Source organism: Alternaria burnsii (assembly GCF_013036055.1).
Source record: "Alternaria burnsii strain CBS107.38 chromosome Unknown 729, whole genome shotgun sequence".
In the NCBI taxonomy this organism is placed as follows: domain Eukaryota; kingdom Fungi; phylum Ascomycota; class Dothideomycetes; order Pleosporales; family Pleosporaceae; genus Alternaria; species Alternaria burnsii.
In genome coordinates this window covers 57,287-77,380 of record NW_024066127.1, presented here as the reverse complement: position 1 = coordinate 77,380, position 20,094 = coordinate 57,287, and the positions used below count along the sequence as shown (strand labels likewise).

At 50.0% G+C, this 20,094-nt stretch overlaps 7 protein-coding genes across 7 annotated transcripts; 2 read left to right on the top strand and 5 right to left on the bottom strand.

Moving 5' to 3' along the window:
- Nucleotides 1-414: 414 nt before the first annotated feature.
- GT037_010331 (uncharacterized protein) lies at nt 415-5,780 on the top strand (the record flags this gene model as incomplete). The annotated part of the gene is made up of 5 exons (XM_038935378.1): nt 415-922; nt 1,057-1,233; nt 1,465-2,923; nt 4,094-4,920; nt 5,020-5,780. 5 exons carry the CDS (start codon nt 415-417, stop codon nt 5,778-5,780), a joined length of 3,732 nt encoding a protein of 1,243 aa, XP_038781886.1.
- Nucleotides 5,781-6,450: 670 nt separating this feature from the next.
- On the bottom strand, nt 6,451-8,024 carry GT037_010330 (uncharacterized protein; the record flags this gene model as incomplete). The annotated part of the gene is made up of 3 exons (XM_038935377.1): nt 6,451-7,110; nt 7,163-7,624; nt 7,944-8,024. 3 exons carry the CDS (start codon nt 8,022-8,024, stop codon nt 6,451-6,453), a joined length of 1,203 nt encoding a protein of 400 aa, XP_038781885.1.
- A 703-nt stretch (nt 8,025-8,727) lies between these two features.
- Nucleotides 8,728-9,621, bottom strand: GT037_010329 (carbon-nitrogen hydrolase; the record flags this gene model as incomplete). Its single annotated transcript, XM_038935376.1, has 1 exon — nt 8,728-9,621. One exon carries the CDS (start codon nt 9,619-9,621, stop codon nt 8,728-8,730), a length of 894 nt encoding a protein of 297 aa, XP_038781884.1.
- Nucleotides 9,622-10,982: 1,361 nt separating this feature from the next.
- GT037_010328 (mfs general substrate transporter) lies at nt 10,983-12,410 on the bottom strand (the record flags this gene model as incomplete). The annotated part of the gene is made up of 2 exons (XM_038935375.1): nt 10,983-11,154; nt 11,212-12,410. The coding sequence occupies 2 exons, from the start codon at nt 12,408-12,410 to the stop codon at nt 10,983-10,985; spliced, it is 1,371 nt and encodes a 456-aa protein (XP_038781883.1).
- A 988-nt stretch (nt 12,411-13,398) lies between these two features.
- On the bottom strand, nt 13,399-14,261 carry GT037_010327 (cutinase precursor; the record flags this gene model as incomplete). Its single annotated transcript, XM_038935374.1, has 3 exons — nt 13,399-13,698; nt 13,754-13,932; nt 13,988-14,261. 3 exons carry the CDS (start codon nt 14,259-14,261, stop codon nt 13,399-13,401), a joined length of 753 nt encoding a protein of 250 aa, XP_038781882.1.
- Nucleotides 14,262-15,699: 1,438 nt separating this feature from the next.
- On the top strand, nt 15,700-17,278 carry GT037_010326 (zinc metalloprotease; the record flags this gene model as incomplete). The annotated part of the gene is made up of 3 exons (XM_038935373.1): nt 15,700-16,064; nt 16,128-16,802; nt 16,864-17,278. The coding sequence occupies 3 exons, from the start codon at nt 15,700-15,702 to the stop codon at nt 17,276-17,278; spliced, it is 1,455 nt and encodes a 484-aa protein (XP_038781881.1).
- Nucleotides 17,279-17,421: 143 nt separating this feature from the next.
- On the bottom strand, nt 17,422-19,679 carry GT037_010325 (uncharacterized protein; the record flags this gene model as incomplete). Its single annotated transcript, XM_038935372.1, has 5 exons — nt 17,422-18,058; nt 18,111-18,290; nt 19,169-19,332; nt 19,397-19,466; nt 19,516-19,679. The coding sequence occupies 5 exons, from the start codon at nt 19,677-19,679 to the stop codon at nt 17,422-17,424; spliced, it is 1,215 nt and encodes a 404-aa protein (XP_038781880.1).
- Between the last annotated feature and the right edge of the window lie 415 nt (nt 19,680-20,094).

Below are 20,094 nucleotides of genomic sequence, written 5' to 3'. Positions count from 1 at the left end.
GAAGTCCAAACAGATATGATGATGACATGGATAACAGTCCAAACATAACGTCTTTTGCGGCCATGATGAAGCCACAAAGCACGTTAATTTTAATCCCATGGTACTGGCCATGTCACCTCGATGACTGACCCCTCTATCAGTTTCAGGTTAGCGGATATCGTATCGCACCCTACGGTGGGTGCTATGGCCTACTTGCCTATCATGTAGTCCTCCTGCCTAGGGCTGGTCATCTGGACCATACTTTATGTCAATGTAACCATCTGCATACTTCGCCACATACTCAGTTGCATCCTCATCATCATTCACCGCGCTTGTTGCTCCAGTTGCTTAACATTCATTGTGTTCTGCGTCAGCTTCTATTCTTACTCTTACCATTCTCTTCGTGTACCTTTTTGTTAGATGCCATAGCCCACCATGCAAGTCAAATCTCAACCCTTATGCGGGTCGTCGGCGCATCTTCCCCTCTTGGAAGGCACTCCGGCCGAGAGCCCATTCCAGCACCAAGGTGTCCTTCAAAAGCATCGCGCTGAGCAATCTTCCAAAAGTCACAACGTCACGGCTCCACTACAACTGCAACGAGGCAGTCTGAGTCCGTCCGAGAACGCTTACGCGCAGCAGTGCGTCACTACAGGAACCTACTACACTGGCAATGTACACGCACAACACATTGGGCTTGCGGGCTTTGTAGTCGAAAGGTCGGAGAAGCAGATCAGATGTGAACTTGGTCGACTGTACGAATTACTTCAACGATCGGAAAAATACCAGGCCTATCGAGAGAAACAGCCCGCTCTTACACCGGCCGAAGTCATTGCAAGAGATGCAGCGGAGAGGAAGGAGCAGGAAAGGAGAAAAGCGGAGGGTCTTCAGCAAGAGAAGGACAAGACAGTCTGGCCCGATTTCATAGAGCATGCCTTCTGGACAGGTAAGATGACACTCTCACTATATCTCATTCTAACATGAGGGTGCTGCATTGCCTATAACGATCGTTGTCCTCTAATTGTTCTATTTGAGCCTTGTTTCGGCATTCGTATCGGAGGGCTGACTAGCATACTACAGCACTCGTAAGATGGCCACCAATGGGTCGAAAGAAATACATGCTCGAGGGCACACAGCGAGGTCGAAACGAGCTGATCCAAGATTCCATCTACAGGGATACAGGTATCAGACGCGACCGTAAACAGATTTCTAGCCACCTCCAGGTGCTCAAGCAAAAACTCAGGGCTGTTCCTGCTGGTGAGTCCCCATTTCGTACATTATACCAATCGATATGAGTCTTCTCACATGTGGCTCCCAATGTTCCGTTGGATGCCCTGCATACATCGACCAAACATCAGGCCTTCGGAAAGTTCCTATCTTCCAAAGTCCTTCTAGAAAGAAGTGGCGGTGGCTTTGCCGTTGCTATTCTTAGTGTCATCAGGAGGGTTGCGCCAGGGCCTACCGGAATGAGACTAACCAGCACCATAGTCCTTCTCTATATGGCCACACCAGAGGACATAACGAAGCGCCGATGCGCGAGCACACCCATTCTTACATGTCATTCGTCACATATGCGTGGCCGCCAACATGCGCAGCGCACTGATTCTGTTACCAAATATGAGTACAACATGGCCTCACCGCACGTGTGGCCGCATCTCGTCGACCCACAACAGGACCTCGCCTTGGGTTCCGGCCCTGAAAATCGCTCGCTGTCATCGCTCTTCACACTCACAGACCTTAGCCTGATCGTTCACGGTGATGACCAGCTCGTGCACTGTTCGATTGAAGCGCACTCGAACGGCAAGCTTGATGAATGGAATATCGCAGATCTTGCCTCCTGGCATCACCAATACCCTGAATTTGACTTCCTGCGATCCGAGACGGATGACTGGATGAGAAACGGTCGCAACGTTTTGGTCTGCACCGTACCCATCAAGCTGATGACAGAAGTACGGCTAGAGGCTGATCTTACCATCGCATTCACTCTCTACTCGCATCTTGATCTTTCCAGATACGAATATATGGAATGCATGACGCGATTCTACAACGACGGACAAGGTTTTGTCGATTCGGAACTTGACAGCATGACTCATGATGGAAAAGAACATCGCACGTCATGTGAGTACCGGCCGGGTTCTTATAGATCCAAAGGCGCTTTGCGTGTCAAGCTTGACGCTGCCTTTTGGTTGACATGGATGAAACGATGTGGTAACATGAGCTACAGAGATTTCAGAAGTGTCCAAGACCCAAGCCTCACAGCAGTACAGGATATATACGGTATCATACCTGGCACCAACGAGGCTCAATGTCTCTGCACTGTCCTTTGGAGATTTCAGCGGACGAGGAACTCAGCGGAAGCTGACAGCATGAAGTGGCGTCCTTTCAATTTCGTTAAGAATCGGTCAGCTGCAGAAACGAGACGGGGCGATGAGGCGGAAGACTACCACAAAGATCTGGGTGATGTGGAGGTTGAGCATGGGCAAGTCACGGATGTACCGACATCCAGTCCTGCGAACGTCATGACATATTACCAAACTCCACAGCTACCAGCGGACTTGGTACAAACACATACCTCGAATCACTCACATGAGATTGAGTCTCATCATGAACGTCATCCACCGCCACTTTCTATCGATATACTTGGATCCATGCAATCAGACTTAGACCATATAGAGGGCTCTGCGGCTACCACTACAATAGGCTTCTCACAACAAAGTTTCGCACTGCCACGCAATCAAGCTACGTTGTCGTCGAGCGCGCACGACAGCGACTTCAACTTCAGCGATGGTCACATGACTATCAACGATGTCTTTGAGCCTGCTACAAATATAGCGGCTTATGGAAGCTTTTTAAGCCAGGGCGCTGGACTCGAAGGTTTGCATTCACTTGCTGGCTTGGAACACGACGAGTTTGCGGCCATGGGACTTGCTATAGGCGAACATGGCCAGTTAGTCCCTGTGAACGCAAATGGCTTGCAGACGTCCACCGATCTAGCTTGCTTTTCCATCAAACCTAACTGGCAACACCTACACCTGATATCGCATCTCGAGCATACAGCTGAGCAGTATGGTTCCTACATTGATCCCTGCGAGTATACAAAGCCAGCACAAGATCATGGAAACTCACATGACCACGATGTTTATCAACGAATCAATCAAAGAGAGGAGTCGGTGGCAACTGGTCTTCATGGTGTGCACGCTCATGCCGGTCATAGCCTATGGGACTTGCAAGAACTACAGAGATCATTTGAGGAAAGGACTAGCAGTTGGATGAATCACCAGAAAGAGCATGCACATATTTCCGAGCATGGTGTGCCAGATCTGACTGAGAAAAATCAAAGGGATAGAAGCTATTAGATGGGAGTGGCCGACTGGGTTGCTGCTCATGATGGTATGACTGTATGCTGGCCATTTTTGTATTACGAAGATCATGATTAGACATATTGTTCAAGAGACTAGAGGGTAACGATAATGTAATGACGCACGCTCATTTGGTACTGCACATCTCGACACATTGATCGCGATACGCTCGTGCCCACTGACTCAAACCGCCCTTTAAGCTACTAAGCTCTTTGACACTATCTGGACTTGAAACATGCTAGAAATACTGACGTATGCAACTTACAGAAGAATTTGAGTCACTCAAGACTGTATACTAACAACGGAAGTGGCGTAGGGCTTCCAGCTAGGCTTTCAACGGTCGTTAGGGCGTCCCTTGCGCTGCACAGCCGATCGTCCTGCATAGAAACCTAAAATAGGCGGCATATGCACGTAGAAGTTGTGATCGTCGGTGAGCCTGGGGACTATGCATACGACAAGCATGGCGGCCTGTAAGGACTTTGTGGTAGGTGGGGACTACCAACGGCGGCGGCATCACCCGCCAGGCAAGCGGAGCCCATCTCCAAACCCAGACGTCAGCCCGCACGCCTGGTCCTTTGCTTCGACCAACAATAACGTCGTTACCTAACAAGATCTCTACACCGCATGCTTGTCTATGCCATTCGCACCCAAAAGCTTACTGCTAAAGCGACACGGCGCGTTACATATACAAACGCGCTGTCGCGCTGTCGCGCTATCACGCCTGCATGCATGCATTGAGCGGGGCAAACACCATTAAGCTCCACACCCCAAGCTTTGCAACAGCAATCGCTCGCTCCATCTCTGTTCATCTTTGCCATGTACACACCAGGAGAGGATCTAAAGAGACACTTGATCGTGCCTCCTTCATCTTCTCCGCTGTCATCAAATCTGACTGCCAGCAACTCAACAAGTTCATTCTCCGATCCCTTTGACATTGATACTGTACACGATCAACAAGGCTCCTACGATAAGGCTAAGAAGCGCAAGATGAAGGCCGATACACCAATTCAAATGCCCGCGTTCGGGTCGACACACGTAGATGAAATCAAGAGTAATAGTACTCCGCTTGATGGCGTTTTCAGGATCGAAGACTTCATTAATCAGCACAAAGATGCACACCAATCTCAGCTGCTCGTCCGCGAAGCAAAAAGTGCGGCTTCTGCTGGTCCTCCATCGAAGAAGACTAAGAGCAATGAGAACGTCGCTTCTCTAAAGCCCGTGGCAGTTGGTGCCCGTTCATCCAAGCATACCATCCTTCTTCACGAAAAGTATCAGGCGCTCGGCATTCCGCAACCGCTGTTCACGTATGGAGGGAGCGGTGAGACTGGATGGACTGTCTCTGTGAGCTTTCCTGGTCTAGATAATGCCGATGAGCTACAAGGCCTGAGCGCAGATAAGAAATTCAACAGGAAACAGGAGGCTAAAGAAGCCATGAGCCAGAAGGCATTAATAGTGCTTGAGGGGTTAGAGAAAGAGGGGAGGATCCAGAAGGCGGAGAAGAGTAAGAAGAAGAATGCTGGTATTCAGGCTGTGCAGCAAGTCAAGGAGAAGGAGCCTGGTGAGAACTATGTTGGTCAGATTCTCGGTAGGTTGATCTCTCTTCCATCCTTGTACTACTGTAAGGCACGCTTTTTCAAGGGCTCCGGTTACTTGGAGCGTTCCGTCTGACTGACATACCCGACAGAATTCCAGCGCGCCACCAACTCACCCCAGCCAACCTATACTGACTACCAATCCGGCCAGCGCTTTGCCTGCATCCTCACCATTGAAGGCTTGGACAGGGAATTCGGTTCTATCAACAACCTCTTTTCTTCCAAGAAAGCTGCGCGTCGGGACGCCGCCCGTCATGCCGTGGAGTACTTCAAGTCCATTGGCACATGGCCTGAGGACGTGACTCTCGTGGGCGGTATCAAGAAGAAAAAAGCCCAACCGAGTATTCCCGAAATGGTATCAATATCAGAACCAGACCTTGTTCCTTCTCTAGCATCTACATCAACAGCCTCTCCCGGTACTAAGAGCTATGCTCAACAAGTTGCCAGTCTAGCAGTCATACTCGCTCTCCCGACACCAGAATGGCAATACACTTCTCATCCCGAAGATCCCAACTTCCATACTGTGACATGCTTCTTCCGCGGCGCAGGCCCCCACGAAGGACCCATCGGCGAAGTTCGCAACATATATGGCAAGAAGAAAGCCAAGGAAGAGTGTGCTAGACTCACACTGGAGTACCTGAAGGACGTCAGGGAGAAGCGTGTTGCTTACGGTGCGGAGATGATGAAAGGCATCGCTGGCGCTGAGGGTGTGCTTGCTGCTGCGGCTGGCAAGCCGGTGGAGGGAGAGGGGAAGAATGCAAAAGAGGACGCGGTGGCTAGGAGGGGATTCAAGAATGAGATGGAGGAGAGCAGTGAGGAAGATGAGGTATTTGCTGATGCACTAGAGGCTTAGAGAGCCTTTGGAGCTGGGTAGGAGACGGGCACTGCATAGTGGGATTGCATAGAGACTTGGTTTGGACACACTGGTCATTGGATCTGCACATTGACGTTCGGTAAAGCCGGAAGCTTGGGTCTGGCATGGAGAAGGTTCCTGGGACGAACCCACTTGGATACTAAAGAATTTTTAATCTGCATGTATCTCTAAGCACGAAGTATGCTATGAAATGGATTGAAAATCTTCGGCCTCTGCGACTGATACAGCAGAAGATAGTGTTTGCTTCTAACCTCCATCATCATGATCATCATCATCAGATAAACATAGTCACAGCAGAGGGGCAAGCATCCATGTAAAGAAACCATGCTATTCGCAAATCCCCTTGATATCTATACTAAGAAGATGATCGTCCGAAGACAGTGTCGTACAGTACGCTTATTCACACCATTCGCCTTTCCAAAAAAACCTAGCGACGGGGAAAAGCATACAGTACAGAATGTTGCGTCTAGCCACCATTTTCGTGCCAGGGACGTACTCGCTTCACATTTCCTTCGCTGAAGTGATGTGAGAAACATAAAGGGAAGCGCATGCTGTGGATAAATCACGACGGGAAGAAACCCGTCTGGGTTGAGGCAGATCTTCTCTTCCTGTGGTCGCGCCTCTTTTTCTTGCGTGCCTTCTTTACCTTCTAGGTTGAAGCAACCTCGCTCTTCCTCTTGTTGCGATCGCGCTTCTTCTCCTTGCCAGCTTTCTCGGCTTTTTCGGCCTTCTCAGTCTTTTCCTTCTCCTGCGCTGTATTCTCCTTGTCGCCCTCGACCTCGTTGTTGCGTGTGCTACGGCCAGACTTGGATTTCTTCTTGCTGGCAGTCTCCTCGGGGCTGGGCTCGTCGGGGGAGGTGGCTGGAGCAGGGGCGATAGGCTGTGGTGCGGCTTTGTCTTTCTTCTTCTTATCCTTCTTCGCAGGTGTCTCGGCGACGGCATTGGAGGCAGGGGCTGTCGTTTGCGGCGCTGTGCGGGAGGTCGGAAGTGGGACTGGAGTTGAAGCAGTAGCAGCGGGAGCGATGGAGACGGGGATTGAGTTGCCATTGACAGCTGGAGTTGTCTTCTGGCGCTTGCGTGGAGTTTTTGCAGGTGGAGAGGGTGCTTTGGCAGCTGGTGCTTCATCCTCGTCTTCAGAGGATACATCGGAATCGACGGCGCCGACTTCAGCCTCTACTTCGGGCTCGGCCTCGTCGGAAGCGTCATCCTCTTCGATAAGCTCAGCGTCCTTGATGCCCTTATTTGCGACGTATGCAGCTAACGCGGTCTTGTACTCCTCCATTGAATTGCGGTAAGACGCCTTCCATTGCTGCGATTGTGTTAGTGACCAGACGGTATCGAGCTATATGGGGAATGCTTACCTCCTTCTCCTCCTCTGAGAGCTCGTTCCAGCGCTTGTTCACTTCGATCTGGACAGCATTCTTCTCTATCTGGCCGCCTGGAGGAAGCGCGGCCTCAAGGTCGGCCTTTACGATGGGACGCGCATGTTGGTGGTACAAGAAGGCAGCAGTGAGCGGCTTCTTGGGCGCATTGGGGTCCTTCTCCTTCTTCTCGCGTTTGCGCTTCTTGCTCTTGCTCGCGTCACCCGCCTTGTCGCCGAGGCCCTGGGTTACTTCTTCGACGGCTTTTTGGCCAGCTTCGAGGACGGAGGCGGCAGAAGCGGCAGCGCCGAGTGTAGCGATATCGTTGTTGTAGGGTGTTGTCGCACCCTCTTCGTAGCCGAGGACCGAGTGGCAGTGCTGTTTGTAGCTCTCCAAGAGACTGGTGATGCCGTGCTGGACGTTGACCAGGCCATTCTGGAGTTCGTGGAGATTGAAAATGACCTGATTGTGATTGTAAGCAATTGCTTCGTCTTTGTGCGCTACAGTCTTGGTCGCACTGGAGCGATTGCGCGATCTTGGTTGCGCTGGCGCCATTGCGACTAGCTGGGGTTGACGCGTCTCTGGCAGAAGCGCAGGAAGCCGCCCATAGGCAAATGTCGCCAGTTTGGAGTCGCGTAGATTAGGCGATCAAGGTTATACAAAAGAAAAGACGAGGCGAGGTGAAGGTGGCGCCGTGTTGAGCGTGGTGCCATCGCGACGCGATAACTGAAGGCAGGCGCGTCGCTATGGCAGACAAGACGAAGCAAGTTGTGGTACGTACCGAGTCGCGGGTCTTCCTGAACTCTGCGACAGAGATCAGAAGCTGGCCAGTTGCTGGCGTTTCCTTTTTCTTGGGCGCCATGATGGTTGGCGTTGTACGCGAAGTGGTTGAAGACAGAATGACGGGCGGGTGTTTGGGGAGTGAGGGCGCGGCAGCTTGGACGGGGAGGAGCGCTTGAAATTTCGGGGGGTCGGGGGGATTGCTACCTTAAGTGACAGCGGGAAACAGCAAACGTGCCCTGATTTTGGGCGGTCACCAGCCCGTTTTCGGGGGCACCAGGTATTCACTCCCCCCAATTTCAAATCTATCGCCTATCTCTTACGCGCGCTGCTGGTACGAAGAAGCTCAATTGTGACAGGATGCATCTATCGAGGCTGCGCCCTGGATATAGTTGCAGTGTTTGCTGCTGCAAATCAATCATATTAGAGACAGTGCATACCTTTGCAATGCATTCCGCCTCTACTGCGCGGTGCATATCTCCTTTGCAGCGTCTTGTGCAACTGCATGTGGCGTGTCGCATGTAGAGCGCCGCCCATTTGCTGGAGGCAAGGTGCCCTTAAGCCCCCCGTTGATATGGCTAGCTTCAGTGCTACCTCCCCCAACCAGTGCGCGTCTTTGGGCCCTGTTCAGCCCAACACCGCCCTAAAGTCGTTTTCCTATCAACAAAACTCACAAAACTTTCTGATCTGGCACCACCAGCCTTACCAATCCGCAAATGGCATATTGGGACACAGACTGAAACACACGTTTCCGTGTCTACTCGGTTTTGATATCATTGCTCATGCTATTCTTTGAACCGGCCACCTTCGCTGACGTCAGGATACACATCAAACCTCCTCTGTCCATACAACGGTACTCCCTTCCTGATCTCTTCGATCTTTCCTGCCTCCAACTCGCGGATGAGTACACCTTCCTTCTCATCAAGCTGTTCTAGTACGGCCGCATTCGGATCGACAACCATGCTGTGTCCCCATGCATTGTATTCGGCCTCCATATCTCTCGCTGGACTACACAGTCCAACGTAGACCTGGTTGTCCGTTGCCCGGGCCCTCGCCAACAACTCCCAATGCAATGCACCAGTTGTGAGATTGAATGCGCCAGGGTACAGTAGTAGAAACGCGCCCTTTCTTGCTGCAATCATCGCAAGTTCGGGGAACCGTATGTCATAGCAGATTGCTATCGCAATCTTTCCGTACTCTGGTAGATCAACCAAAGTGATCTTGTTGCCTGGCGATAGCACTTCGCTCTCCTTGAACTTGATCTTCCCTGGAATATCAATGTCGAACAGATGCACCTTGCGGTGAGTTGCAAGCAGCTCTCCACTGGGCGCAAACGTCAGACTCGTGTTGTATAGCTTCTTCGTATCCTTGCTGTCCCTCTCCGGTATGCTTCCTCCTACAAGATATACACCCGCCTCTTTTGCCAACTTGCTTAGCGCGTGGAATGTCTGCGATTGCGATTCCGATGGCGGGGACGGGAGCAGTGTCTCGGCGTACTTGTCAAAGTACTTTGTTCCGTAAGGCGAATTGAAGCATTCGGGAAGCACTACAAGTTTTGCGCCGGCTTTCGAGGCATCGAGAACCTTTTGGCGTGCGGATGTAAGGTTCGCCGTCTTATCAGCGCCCGAAGCGAGTTGGATGAGCGCGAGCTTCAGGGACTTTTTCAGCAGTGATGCCATGTTTGCCGTAGTCGCACAAGAAAGAGGGAACTTTCGAGGATACACAACCAAAGAATCTTTACACTCAAGTATGTACAATGCAATGTTGGAGGTCTTGTTGGAGTGTTGGAGTAGTGTTGGGGTGGGGTGGTAGCTCCGAACCATAGATGTCATAACTCGGTCGGACTTGCCGTCCGATAATGGCGGGGTGTACTTGCCGACGCGTTCGACGCGTCCCTTTTACGTTCTGCAACCTCACCCAACACGTCGTGGCAACTAAGCCACCTTCCACTAAGGTTGTTTCGATAATCATTTCCCGGCGCGTTTGACCCATCAGTCAACTGGATCATGGAATACTGAAACATCTGCTGATCAATCACCTCGCTCAGACAGAATGATCTATCAAGATAACTGGATGTATGAGTCCAAGTCACTTCCCCTTCTCGACGACGCTGCAAAGCTCATGCGTTTACTTGGTCTTCAGTCTCGTATGCCCAAGCGATAGGCCCTCTATGTTGGTTACACATGTTCCCTGAGATGTCCTCAGTACCAATGACAGTTCGATCATTCTCGGAATTCGTATCTAGAGATATCTACAGCTTTTCACATTTGAGGTTTGGTAAGACAATTGTGTAGCCCTTCAAATCAAGGTATCAGAATAGACATGGTATTCACATCACAGGCCAGGACGCAGAGATGGCGTTAGGTTGCCTACCGACGACTTTAACCAGCGCTGGCTTCCAAATATCTCCTTTGAGCGATATGCTCAATACTAAGTACGTCATCTTCGGTAAATGGTCGCAATTATCTCACAAACAGTGTTTCCGGATCCGAGGACGGCTATTCTATGTCCTGTATTCCTCCTTGCGGGTCGGATACCATGTTACAGATACCGCCGACTATCAAGACCCAGATATCTGAATCGCTCATAAATGGTCCTCACAATTCTCCAAGTAGGGCGACTTTCGATCTGAATCATGAGACATACATGGGAACAAGTCCGATCTTGTCATTTGTATGTCGAGAGCTACGAAAAGATTACCGCAAAGTCTTCTGAACAGAAATTGACTTCACTATCGAGACGACGTCTACAAGCACGTGCACTGGGTTTGATGTGTTTTAGACACTCGAACCGATTTTTTGTCTAATCGAATTAGGGCGGACTGCCTGAAGTATCTGGTCACGGAAGCTCTTGGGAGTTATCGAGTTCCTACTTCAGTTCAAACTAGAACCGAGACACGCTCCTAAATATCTCAATGTCAATGTCGCTGATCTTTCCGCTGTACAGAAAGAGCTGGCGAGCGTGGTATATAGACAACAAGTATTAGTACGATTGACATGAAGGATATAAGTAATATATTTGTGCTCAGTGCCTCAACACATCAAGCTGTATCGCTCAGAGTCTTGTCTTTTGCTATCTCCTCTGTAACACGGACTTCGTGGCTCCCCTCCAGTTCTGACAATACGACCCAGGTAGGGAAGACGCACAACACTGTGATGCCGAAATTGATACCAATGCTGACGAAGTGGTTCGCACCACCTTCTGATTGCATACTGTTACGATTGTTAGCCGATGATGCGTGAACGCCGTTCAAGAAAAAGAAGACTTACGCCCAAGCAACAGTTTGGCCCAACGCTTCTACACCTCTCAAAATACCGGTAAGATGGCTCAAGTTAGAAAGGTCCGTCGCATACTGGCCAACCAACCAATAGAGAAATTGCTGGAAGGCCTGACCACCGAATTGCCAGAAGAAAACAAGCGCATAGCTCTTTCCAAAGCCGCCTTGGAACCAATCAAATACTGGAGACTCTGATGCATCGTAATTCTGTTTTTGCAGAATTGTAGCCCAGATCCATGTACCAACCAAGAGGGTGATAATGCAAGAGAAGGCAATGCGGCCACGCGTCTTGATGTGAATTTTCTGATTGTCGAGTAGGAAGGCGATGATGAACGAGGAGAAGATACCGGCAAAGTTGGTGAAGAACGAGGAGAACGCGCGAGCTCGGACCGTGAAGTATGTTGTCAACCATGTGCTCATGAAGCCGTTGTAGAAGTAGCTAATGAAGAAAGCTGGTAGCAAGAGCAAGATCCGGCGGCTAACGAACTGCTTGCCAACAGCCTTGAACTCAGCACCCCACGTTGCGGCGCGCTCAGTGACGATCCGTGTGCCGTCTCTTCGCCAGACTTTGTGTGCTGGTGATAAGCACAGAGCGACCGGAAGACCAAGACACATGATGACAATGAAGACAATGTATGTCGTCGAGGAAACGGATCCGGTGGTCTTCTTGTTTGCGTTCAATCCAAGATTGATGGCTCCTCCTACGATCGGTCCAAGTGCCTTGGCGGTCTGCCAGATAGCGAGGTAAAACGCGCGGTCTCCAGGAGACGGGTATCCGATGATGATAGCAGCCTCAGCAGCCCAGAAGAAACCAGCGGAGATACCGCAAAGAGCGCTGCCAAACAACATGAACCATGTGTTCGCAGAGACATTGTTGGTGTAGAGTCCTGCGCCATATAGTGGATATCCAATAGCACCCAGTGCAAGACCATACTTCAAGCCGATCCGGTTGTTGATAGCTCCGGCAGCAACACAGACTACAGCAAAGAGTCCATATACCAGGGCGTTGGCAGCGGAGACAGCGTAGGGTTCAGCAGCTCCTCCAGCTCCTAGCCCACCAAGAGCATCCCACATACCCGGGGCCGTAAACGAGACACCACATGCTACCAAGATTTGGAAAGGCACCGAGCGGAAGAATGGCCCAGAAGCCTTGAGGAAGTCCGAGGGCTCAGACAAGGAGGTGGACGACATGATGACGCGGAAAAGGAGTAGGGGAGAAAAGACGGGATGAGGTGAAGAACCTCAGTTCAACGTGGAGACTACATATCTTAAGAGTTCGGACGACACCGCGATCCTTGGCAAGCTTGTTACCCAATTTTTCCCCTTAGCGATGGAGGTTGAGGCAATCGAGACGTTTGGTGTTTTCTATGGGGCGAGCACGACATCTGCGCTAACTGACTCGCGCGCCGTTCTGCGCTCCATGCGTGCCCGGCCTCCACCCTTTGGGGTATGACTTCACTCGACTTTTCGTGTGGCTTGCCAAGTTTAGCGCGGCTTTCGTCGGTTTGCGATGCTTATCCGCGAAAGTTGGGATATATGCGTCGTTTCGACATGAGACACGGGAAGCACGTTATGTTGGGATCGCTTAAGGATGTGGGAATTGAAAATTCTCCAAGTCGTCGGACGGGAAGGTGCAAAAGCTCGACAGCATGCGCCTTACATGATAAAGCGTATATCTGCCCATCAATTCAAATCTCATTCTAGCTTTGTCGTTGTACACATGTATCTTCAGTTTCGCCAGCCTGAATCTTTCTTCACTGTTCTGCCACTTGACACTAACGTCAACGAGGGTGTCTTCTTGTGTAGCGATTGTATTGAAGTCCCTAGCCCAGGTCGAGTAGCAGTCGTTGATGCCAAAGTAGGGGCGAGTTTTGACAATGATTTCCAGTCAGTACTACAAAGTGGCCCGCGGATGGGATTTGGAGAAGCTTGCAGTGGGAAGAGACGCAATTCTGAATATCATGTACTAGTCAAGGTAATTTTTCCCACTTTCCTGAATTGCAGTTCGTGCACCTATATCCTCGTCGTTCATAGTGTACTTTACTTGTGTTCCAGATGTATTAGAAAGAAGAGCAAGGAAAGGTTAGGAGATCTTGATCAAGCAGTGCGCGGCATGGGTCATCGTAACCATTAAATTAACCAAGAATTATTCTGCATCCAGGCCTAGTCACTGTCGGCCTCAAACACGTGCGGCAACAAAAGCCGCAGCCGTAGGAGCATCGATCTCGTAGTTCCTGTGCTCAGGGGTGATGATAATACCGTTGTCGCAGATGTTGTCACCCTCATGGCAGATAATGAGAACCTTGTTTGCGGCAACAGGGCCAAAGGTCTCGTCACGGTCGGCATCGCCGAATGTTACAACAGCGGTGACACGCGCGGCTTGGGCAGCTGATAGCCTCTGGGTAGCAGTGTGTACAAGCTGTGCGCCCTGAGAATATCCGGAGACAACGATCTTGGTTGAAGGGCAACGAGTGGCAGCCTAGATGCCAGATCAGCATCGCTATAAATATGAGCGTGGTGATCTCAGCACTCACTTGGTTGATCAAATTGAACATAGTCGTAGCTCCTGCAGCATCTCCTCCAGCCAGGAAGCCAAGGACGTTAGCCGGGTAATTCACACCCTGGATGGCCAAGCGGCTGATTCCTCCAACACGAGAAGCCAGAGCATTGAAGAAAGTTGGACCTTCTGAGCCAGCCTCGCCAACGTTGCCGGCTACGCAATCGAAATCAGTACATATTCTATGTGGGTTTCTCCAGATCCAACGTACCTTGGGTCGTGCCACGGGCGTAAATGACGGTAATGGGACGGCATGCAGTACCATCGGTCAGTTGGTTGTAAGTGTCACCATTGTACTGGCGCTTGGCAAGGCCACGCTCTTCAACACTCTGGTTCTCAAGCTGTGCCGCATACTCCTCGACAGTAAGGTCCTTGTCGAGGAGGTCGGTGATAGGGAAGCTCACTCCGTTCGCTGGTGTCGGCGCAGCAAGGGCAGTGGTGAGAAGGGCAGCAAGAGCGAGGAGGGAACGAGCGCTAGTCTTCATAGTGAAAGATTATCAGTGCTGGATGGGAAGAAACGAAGGAATACCGCAAAAAGCTAATAGCGATGGTTCATCAAGAATAGGTGCAGTGTTCAACCTTTTGTATCCCGAGCCACCACACTCCCAATGCATAATGAACATGGTCATTACCACAACAGTACTGTTCTTTGCGCTAGTGCATCGTCTCTTGTAAGCACATTGGCATTAATTGTCATCAGACCTCACCCATACATCTCTTTCTACCATTTCGACCTTCTCCTCCGCGTCGTTGACCTTGATGGTTCTTGTTTACCGCCGTTGACACCCAATGACTACAAGTGATCCATTCACGTTGACCAGTGGTCGTCCAGTTTCCCCCCGACGCTTTAAATGACATGCAGCGCGATGCATCGGCCCTTTATTGCGGGCTCCTACTTCTGGTTGGTTTCTCCGCGACCTTCTTCTTCACGTTAGTGAACCCCAGGTACCGCCGGCTGCTTATGAAACACGTGGGGTTGAACATAGTGTTTCCAGGACGAATAGAGAACATGATTACAGCCAAAGCTGCGCAACGTGAGAATCATCGACGATACGATTCGTTATGCCGAGGCTGTCAAGCCTGTAGCGGCGCTATGAAGCGTCGATCAGTGAGAAAACTTCGATACAGCGCCGAACTTCAGCCGCCTCTTGTGGCTTGCATGTATGTTCGACGACAAGACATTGCTGCATACATTGTGTTAGTGGCATGTCACTATCCCCAGGTCGCATTGTTGCAATTTGGTGGCTTCCCATGTCAATGCGATGATGTCATGCCAAGCACCAACACCAGCCTCCTTGATAGGTATTAAACGAACTCGAGTCCTGGAAACGCGTGCATTCAAATATGGAATACACTTCTATCTGCCAAGACTGGCACCAAGGCTAACGAACGTTGATGGCTGGGTAGTGCTGAACGACACTTCCAGGCATCTGGTTCCTTGACGAATAACTGACACCAGCACTGCCAGCGCCATCACGAAGCCAGCCAATAACAAGTTGCAAATCTTGCAAAGTCATTTCCACGTTACTAATAGTCTTCTGGTTTGGGAGAGACCTGGTGTTATCGCACGTCGTCGCAAACGTTCGGAAGCTCAATGGAGAACCCCGCACACGGTACCCGTTGCCAAGCATAGCATGCAGCAGCTGCTGCTGAAGTCTTCCCTAATGCTCCTTTTGGCGTCTTGGTAACATTTCGAGCTTCCGTTTACGATCAGGATCTGCGCTGTCAAGAGCCATGATAGCAAGAGTTGCATTACTCCGGTGACGGTAGCTGCTGCGGTATCGCAATGTTCTGGAGATACCGGCAGTCGACTGCCTGCCTGTCGTGAAGAGTGGGATGGCAAAAGCGTTGAAGTATAAGTTGTAGTTTGACGTTTGGAAAGATGACATCTATAATTGAGATTAATATCCCAGTCCAACCAATATGCGGTCCACGCCCATCTTCGCAGTCTGCACAGCGGCACTACTACAAACTGCTTTCTCATCACCGATCCACGTACACCATCCTCATCAATCATTCCCTAGTACGGAACAATGGCCCTTACCAGTCGTCGGAAAGCCACTGGAGCAACAAATGCCGGATGAAGACCTTCAAGACATTATTTCGCAGATATCACGCGACAACATCGAGGGCACAATCCGGAAACTTGCCTCATTCGGCACGCGTCATACCCTGTCAAGTCAAACCGATCCGGCCCGAGGCATCGGCGCTGCGAGAACATGGCTCACAGCTCAGTTCCAAGAAGCCGCTGATGCCAGCGAAGGAAGAATGACTGTGGACTGGAACAGGTATTTGTGCCTGTACGAAATGCATGTCAGACATGTACTAACTTCTTGTCTTCACTTCTGTAGCTTCATCAAATATCCTGGGGACAACGAACGCATCATCTTCCCGGTCAATATTACAACAATAGTAGCAACATTAAAAGGCAGCGAGGACCCAGACCGTGTCTACGTGACAGGCGGCCATTATGACTCGCGCAACAGCGATCCTATCGACTACCAAGGCGATGCTCCAGGTGCTGTAGACGATGCTTCAGGAGTTGCGGTCTCTCTAGAGCTTGCTCGCATCTTTGCGCATTACAAGCCGAAGACCACCATTGTATTCACAGCTTTTGCGGGAGAGGAGCAAGGTTTGCTCGGCGCGGAAAATCTGGCGCAAACTTACAAGAATGCATCAGTGAATGTAGCTGGTATGATAAATCTCGATATGGTTGGTAACTCTAAAGCCGCAGACGGTACTGTCGATCCTTACAACATCCGCCTCTTCTGCCAAGGCACACCTCTGACAGAGAACTCCACGACAACTACATCCCGTCTCAGCATCGGCGGTGACAATGATAGCCCTGCTCGCAACCTAGGTCGCTTCATATATGAAGTAGCCTCCAACGCCTTCACTGAGATGACAGTCCGCCTTATATATCGTCTGGATCGCTACAGCAGGGGTGGCGACCATCGCCCTTTCCTGGAGGCAGGATACACAGGTGTCCGATTCGTTCAACCTAACGAAGACTACACACAGCAGCAGTAAGTATACCTACCTGAACTATATGTGAGACATTTTCTGACTTCATACACCCATATCTAGTCAAAATGTCACTGTACGCAATGGCAAGCAATATGGTGACCTAGTCGAATGGTTAGACTTCGAGTACAACACCCGCGCTGCTAAAGTCGTAGCATCCACGATGTGGAGTTTAGCCAACGCACCTGGAGAGCCGACCAACGTTGGTATCAATACCACAACATCCGATAACTTCAGTCAATTCAAGTGGGATGCGCCGAAGGGCTTGCCGGTAGAAGGATATGAGATCTTGTATCGCGACACCATTGAGCCCCACTGGACAAATGTGATTGAGGTAGGCAACGTCAACTGGTTTAATCTTACTTCCGCGACTATCCACAAGGACAACGTCATTTTCGGAGTGAGAAGTGTAGGCAAGGGAGGTTACAAGAGTCCCGCGGTCTTGCCGTTTCCGTTTGGATGTACTCGAAACTGCTAGTAGAAATAGGTATCAGGAGGGACATACACAACTAAGCTGCATGGAGGTTTCTGTTCTCTTGACACCTGGTTCTTTAACAAATAGTCCATGACGCCAATCCTGCTTCTCCTCCCGCAACGCCCGCTTGTTATCATCAACCACTCTCAGTAGAACCGAACTCGGCAGCTTGTATTACCGAATCTTAAGGGAACTATGCTACTCAATTTTCGGGTCAAATTGACTTTGATACCGCTATTCGCCAACTCGTAGAAACCTCTGATCTCTTCCCCCGACTTGTTTAGCTTCTCCATCACATTTGTATCTTCCATGGATGTAGCTTTGACAATAAAAGCAATCTGTATGACCTTGAGCGAGGTGAGCACAGAAGATAACTGTATATCAGAACTGTCAAGAGGAATGTATTGAGCTCGAGGTATATCGTAAAACTTTTTGTACCACAGAGATAGCGGGAAACGGTAAGCAAGGATATTGATGCGTACGGAAGTGACAACTTCGGCAAAAGCTAGGTGAAAGCCTTTGATCCATATGTTGAATACCAGAGGGTGAAAGACCGAGAACGTGTTCAAGCCGAACGGCAGCAGAGCAGTTTCGGCAAAGATTTGACGGCAGACGGAGAGCAAAGCGAGAGCGTGCTTTGATATTGTTGTGTGCTTTACTGCCTCGCTTTTCTGGTGGTATCTGATCTCATATGTGTTGCCACCAAGCACATATTCGAAGACCAAGCAACGCAGCTCTGGTGGAAGGCGTAGCAACAGTGAATCCTGCTGGTTTTCTCTCGCTCTGCATTCAAATCAGCAAGAAATGTCAATCACACCTTGACTCAATTACTCACATCTTAAAGTACTTCCCAGTTTTTCGTTCAACATTGAGTAGCCCATCCTCGTGAAAGCGAACCTTCTTATACCGGCGCTTCACTACTTCCGTGTCGGTAAAGGCCTTTGTGCCCTTGGTAGAGGCCTTCTGGTTCTTGAAATCAAGCTTGCGAGATGCCATTATGATATCGTCGATGTTTCTGGACGATGTGATTAAGTGACTGACGACATCGAGGAGACTGAGCTGATGAATACAAAGATACCCTGGCTCAATTACCAAGTGAAAGCCCGATTGTACCCTGGGAGGTGATTCAGACAAGGTAAGAGGAAGGAGGTGAGTGGTCACCGAGTTGTACCACTAAACACTATAATTTACCCCGAAGGTAATACTTTAACTTTCCTGTTGAAGTCGTAACACATATTGACAGGTATGTATTCGTATTACCTGTTTTGATGGTAGTAATAACTTAGAAGAGAGTTTGATCGTAGGTTAGTGAGATGTGCTTCTAGAACGAGAATATTAAGCAGAGCTATGTATAAGTATCAAAATCAAAAGCTTTTAAGGCCGCACTCCAGCATAGCCTGTCATATGCATTTTTCCCCATCGATACAGATTGCTACTCTAGGTCCTCGTGACTACCCCGGTCACTTGTAAAGTGGAAAGAAAAAAGAATCTCAAAGTGCCGTTTACTTCAGAAGAGACCTGCGTAGCCATAGCTTTGTCAGTACATGTCTAAAAGAGGATTGCGGATGCTCGTCGTCTTACTCACCATCTTAGGCATTATTGACGTTGATCCACTTCTGATCAGTCTGTTCAATCTTTAAAGTGATCGGCTTGTTTTGAATGCCTGGCTCGAGATACCCACGTATCCACTCCTCGTTGGCCTTATGAGTTGATGTATCTAAGACCTCGAAGAGTCGAATATGCAGATCTTGAAGGCAAGGGAGTAATTTTGCAATTAAGCTGTAGGACCGACAGAGACGACCTATGTTGGCGGGATGAGAACTGTTCATCTGGAAGAATGTGATCAATCTGCGTTGGTGTGGCTTCAGCTTCCTCAGATCCCTCGCTGCGTACGAAGGGTAATCGGTCGAGAACATCGTAAGCGTAAGCGGCACAATTGCAGCTTCTGCATACACCTGGCGGCAAGTGCGCAGAAGCGCCATGGCGTTCGTCGTATGCGTCGGTGAAGACCCAATCTGGCCACACAACCACGTCCGATATACTTTTCCTCCTAACACCTAACGTCGACGTAGGAAGTCAGTGTATGTCTCACATACAATTCGTACAGCGACGTTTCCTTACAAGTTTCCAGATGATATTGCGAATCTCAGGTGGCAGTCGTAGAAGTGGAGAGGTCCGATTCTGCTTGGTGCTGATGGTACGTTAGCTGTTGCCCATACTAGGATATTGGGTATGCCCACAGTTCCTTCTCATCACCTTTGGGCGCGACATTCAGCAGACCATTCCGAAATTTGTGATATCCGCGGGCGGGCCGCTTGATAACCTTGTCTTCGCTCTTTTTGACAGTGGATGCTTTCTTTGCTTTCGGGATCTTGTCGCCAGCGGTGGTCTTGCGGGGCGCCATGGCGACTGACGTTTTGAGCGTGGTGTTGTTCAAACAATGTGAGATGCTATTCGAAGATTGATACTCAAGGTAAAGGAAAGGAAACAGCAGTTAACCGTATCATGGAAATCACGCCTGACTAGCGTGAGGCCGTGCGTTCGGTGAGCGAGGAGGCAAGCACGCGGATGGGGGATTGGAGACGAGTGAGAACAAATGAGTAGAGTAATGTGAATTACTACATACGGGTTGCTACTTAATCAATACAGTATTACCTCTAACCGGACGCGATGCTCACGGAACAGGGTAGGCGTTAATTTCAAAGACTGCCGACAGAAAACTTACGTCAATAAGGTGTTTAAAGTTCATCATTGCCATCATGTAGCAATAACTGCCTCTTGCCGACGCGTGCCTCATACTGCCTCCTAGTAGAATCGTT